Source organism: Corvus brachyrhynchos, unplaced genomic scaffold, assembly GCF_000691975.1.
Source record: "Corvus brachyrhynchos isolate BGI_N302 unplaced genomic scaffold, ASM69197v1 scaffold99, whole genome shotgun sequence".
Lineage (NCBI taxonomy): Eukaryota > Metazoa > Chordata > Aves > Passeriformes > Corvidae > Corvus > Corvus brachyrhynchos.
In genome coordinates, this window is record NW_008239778.1 from 1,836,531 (window position 1) to 1,841,204 (window position 4,674).

At 45.2% G+C, this 4,674-nt stretch overlaps 1 protein-coding gene across 2 annotated transcripts in view; it reads right to left on the minus strand.

The window, feature by feature from the left end:
- LRWD1 (leucine rich repeats and WD repeat domain containing 1) overlaps positions 1 to 4,650 on the minus strand; it is a 15,541-nt gene extending 10,891 nt beyond the window's left edge. Inside the window, exons 1-3 of one of the 2 annotated variants that reach the window (XM_008640375.2) lie at positions 4,543 to 4,650; positions 3,016 to 3,162; positions 796 to 1,030 (exon numbers count right to left, since the gene is read on the minus strand). In XM_008640375.2, the coding sequence (XP_008638597.1) occupies positions 796 to 1,030; positions 3,016 to 3,095 (315 nt within the window). In that variant the 5' untranslated portion in view covers positions 3,096 to 3,162; positions 4,543 to 4,650. Of the gene's footprint in view, positions 1 to 795; positions 1,031 to 3,015; positions 3,163 to 3,538; positions 4,471 to 4,542 lie in introns of those variants that run through there. The other variant, XM_017743048.1, reaches the window with a different exon arrangement.
- Between the last annotated feature and the right edge of the window lie 24 nt (positions 4,651 to 4,674).

The following is a 4,674-nucleotide window of genomic DNA, read 5'->3' on the forward strand; positions in this document are numbered from 1 at the left end:
TACAGCCACACATATACTGCCATTGTGCAACAGCAAATAAGCATGTGGGGATGGTGAGTGGCTGATGCCAGTTTACAGCACAAGTAAAATCAGTTTTGGATGTTTAACTTGTACAGTCAGCAGATCCTCTTGGGAGAAGTCGAAACCTAAACCAGATTAATCACCAAGTTTAAACCCTCATCAGAGGGCCGAGGCTGCTCTTCCAGAGCACAAAGGGCAGTAAAACTAAGACAGACATTAGGAAATAAAACTAACATTAGATATTAGGGAAAAACTCTTTGCTGTGAGGGTCATGATGCATTGGCACAGGTTGCTCAGATAAGCTGTGGCTGCCCCATCCCTGGGAGTGCTTAAGACCAGGTTGGATGGGGTTCTGAGCAACCTGGTCTAGTGAAAGGTGTCCCTGCCCATGGCGGGGGGTTGGATCAAGATGAGCTTTAAGGTCCCTTCCAAACCAAACCATTCTGTGTTTCTGTAAGAAGGACATCTCTACACAATCATTACCATATTTTACACAAGTATGAGCATAAAATACTGTGCCTGATAAGCCATCTAAGATGGGACTTTGGTCTAGAGAATCAGGAGTTCAAGACACAGATTTTAATATCTGAGTGGTTTTGGGCAAGTCACTTCTGCAGACTGAGAAACAGTGGCACAAAGTGGTTAAATGTGGCACGAAGGCTGGCTGCTTTCTCCAATGCCCTTCCACTTGCTGCCCAAGAACAATATATAAGAGCTTTGCACAACTGCTGTTTGTTTGCCTCTCTGTTTAGTGTAAGGAGGGGGGTAACTCACTGTCAAGTACACATTGTTCTCGTAGGTCAGCTCCTCAAGCAGAGGGAACTGTTTCAGAGCAGTTACATCTTCCAGCTTGTTATTGTTGCAGTTCAGGACACGTAGATCGGGCAGGGTTAGGCTGTTGGGGAATTTGTCCAGTAAATTATCAGAGAGATCAAGTTTCTGCAGGTGCCTCAGGCGGGAAAACAAACGTGGGTCTAAGTCTCCAGTCTTCAACTGCAGCTTGGACAGGCTGAAAATAAAAAAAACCCCATGAACTATCTGCAGCTCACTGGAACAACAAATGCTGATTTCACAGGAAACAAAGTCCCACCTGGTGGCACCTCAGTCCAGCACAACTCACTGGGTACATCTGACCAAACCTGCTTTTTCTGGCAGCAGCATTCTGGATTGTGAGCACACTGTGGGGAAGCCGATGTGTCTGAGCTGACACCATCAGAGACTCAGGTGTGTCAAAGTACAACTAGCCTGCAATTCAGATAATCTCCTAGGGGTAACTGAGCTGGCTGGGAGCAGTGAATTACCAGAAAAAGTTATTTTATAGAAAAAATTACTACACCTCTAAGAGGTTTGGTATTTTGTTCCTGTGCAATGTTGATTCAACAAAACAAGCTGTGGCAATTCAAGACACTTACTACCCTGTCCACAGAATGTACTACATTCATTATTTCGCAGTTCACAAGTGCAGAGCATGTTCCCAAATAATTTGGCTGTTTTCCATTATTTCACAGTTCAGGCCAAATGCAGAGCATGTTCCCAAATAATTTGGCTGTTTTCAAAGAACTAACTTGACCAAAAAAGTGATTTTTCCATTTCTTTTATAGCGAGTTTTGCTGCAAAAACTTCCAATGATAAATGTGAATATAAATGAAATCTACTTAAATCCCAAGACTGCCACCAAACCAGAAGAACTCTGTCCTGGAAAGAGGAAGTGGTACAATATTGATGAGGGGAAAAGAAATATCCCTGCTCCACAAGAAAATGAAAAGTACCTTTTATAAGCAGGGTCATTTATATTGGGTTAGATCGTTTAGGTGAGCTCCAAAGGGAGGTTCCAGTCCTGGCAGCCATCTCGTGAGGGCACAAGCTTGAGCTCCTTTAACAAACAGAATCTCTGTCTCTAATGATTAGTTAAAAAAATAGACTTCTAGATATTAATGAAGTGTGAATAAATGAGGCAAATAAATCCAGGAAGCAAGATCCTTTCTCCTTCACTTGCCATCTCAGAAGTGTAACCAGCCAGCCAGAGCTGGTAAGAAAGGTTGAGGAGAACCCAGCTGGCTGCAGAGCTGTGGCTGTGGTGTCATTTTGGGGAGAAACTCAACGGTGTTCCCCAAACAGACTTTCTGAAATATGACCCTTCAACATCACAGTACGAAGCTGCATGGAGAAAGCCACACTCCAAAAATCCACATCTCCCCATCACTGTGTTACCCAGATTACTGCAGCTGATACTCCTCAGAGAAATGTTTAAGTTTCTCTCTAAAAATAATGATTTTAGCACAAGGCAAACTGAAAGAAATAACTTTAAAGAGTACATGTGAAACCCAAACCCCCTGACATCAGCAACAAAAACAACAAAGGCGCCAGCCAGAAATTGGCCAGCTGAGTCACTTGGATTGGCCAGGTCTGGAACAGTGAAATTCCACTGTGTTAAACATTTGGAAAGATACATATTTGCAATGACCTCTGTTCAGGATCTGAGTGACAAAACTGTTTCTATTGGTTTTTAAGTGTTTCAGAGTTTATTCTCTCCCTCTGCAATGTTTGAGGTACTAGGATAACTGGATTTAGAGGGGATGGAAAGTGATGGAGGGAGAGGAAAATGGAAAGGAAATAATGTAAAAAATACTTTAAAAACCCTCTCAAATCTATGCTGGAAGATTCTCTTATTCACATTAAGCAATTGCTAGCAAAGATACAAGGGCTTTGGGGGTAGGGATGATATCTTGGGGTTAGGAAATCAGGATCCAGCCCTGAGCAGTTTCACAAAATAGAAATGGCAAAAAAGGGTAACATCTGCCAATAACCTCCCTAGTGAATGCAGTGCCACCAGTGCTCACTGCTCCTGCACTGGAAACGCCATCTCAGTTCTGTGCTTGGGATCTGTTTCTCTTTTTTCAGTAAAAAAGAGAAGAAAAGGGGAAGAAAGAGAGAAAAAGGAGATTGTCCAGCTTGAATTAATCTGGAATTTTCCATGGGCCTGTCTGTACTTACTTCAGGGTCTCGATCTTTCGAAGCCTCGTAGATCTTGGAACTGCCCTTTCCAAAAGAAGTTCTGTAGTAATTTTGGACATTTTTAATCTCCACCCCGCTGCTGGAATCACTAATCAGTCAGCTGTAAGATGTCTTCTGGTTACCTTCCTGGTAAAACAAATGGGAATAAGAGGAAATGCTTTCAACAGCTCCAAAGGCAGAAAAAAAAATTTATGAGGTTATCTACTGTTTTTGCTGCTGTGTTGGAAGTCACCTTTGTTACTTGGCTGAAATGAATATGGCAAAGACTATTATTAGACTGGGCACAGGCTCCCAACACGCTGATCCAATCCATCTCCAAAACAACAGGGATACATCCCATGGCTGTTGGAGTGACAGACTTGCTGCAGGTGAAAGCTGTCCATAAGTGATGGCACTCAGGATCAGGACAGCACCACAGGTACCTGTTTGTGCCTCTCCTGGGCTCTGCTCCAGGAATTCCAACACTCGTTCAAATGACCAGCAGCAGTAAGAGTCAATACACCTGCTGTGAATGTCTTCCTCCCAAGAAAGCGACACTGCGCTCACTGGCCTGACCAGCTGGACAGACTCTTGGCTGACGGCTTCTAGATTGCCAAAAATTTTGGAAAACTGAATTAATCAGCGGAAATTTAAACACCCACCAATCAAGGACATCATTTCCTCACCAAGGAAAAAGAAAATCAACAGCATTCTGTGTGTTGTTGTTGATTAACTGATGTTTCAGTACACACACACACACACACACACACGGAGGGATACACCAATATTTGGAATAACAATGCTGACAGAGTCAAAAAATTGCCATGAAATTACTGGTTCAGGGGTTACCACTCTTCCTGACACAGATTCCAAGAGAGGGAAATAAAAGAGAACAGAGCTCCAAGGCTGGGCTCGCTCCTGTCTTTCTGTGTTAGATCAATGCTGCCTAAATGCAACTCTAGCACATCGTGAGGAGCACATGGGGCACTGAGCCGTCCTTGGGTTTGCTTTCAGCAGCACCACACACCTACAGCACCTGCAACAATTTGTGGTGAGCAACGGGGCACTACAATATTGTATACACTGAAATATTGTATAGCCTGAAATATTGTATACAAGCACAAAGAGCTGAACTGAAAACCAGTTTAAACAGCAGCTGTTTGGGATTTGATCCTTCAAGCGACAGTGCTCTTGCTGCGAGCCCAACCACAGGGTCAGGCTGACCCAAGCAAACCTCCATAAGATCTTGTGCCTATAATAAAAATGTGTCACCAGTGACTGTGGATGTTCCCATCGCCCTCTCTTTGCCACACTGACACCCCAGACACAGCTGTGACACGGCGGGAGCTGCAGGGAAGGCCAGACACGGCAAATCCCATTCCCACAGCATCACGGGTGATGCTGCAGAGAGAACACTCGGTTACCCCGGGGGCTGGTGAACCCTGGGGTTCTTTCAGTGCGAACTGACCCCCTCCTGCCCCACCGCAGCTCTCGGGATGGAGCCCCACAGCCAAGCATCCCCCTGACCTGAACGTGTTTATTCAGAGCTGCCCTGCACCGCCCGGCTGGCGCAGCCCTTGGGCCGCGATGCCCCGGGGATGGCAAGGCCACGGATGCCGGGATATCCGCCCACGCTGGGCCGCGGGGTATCACCGGCTG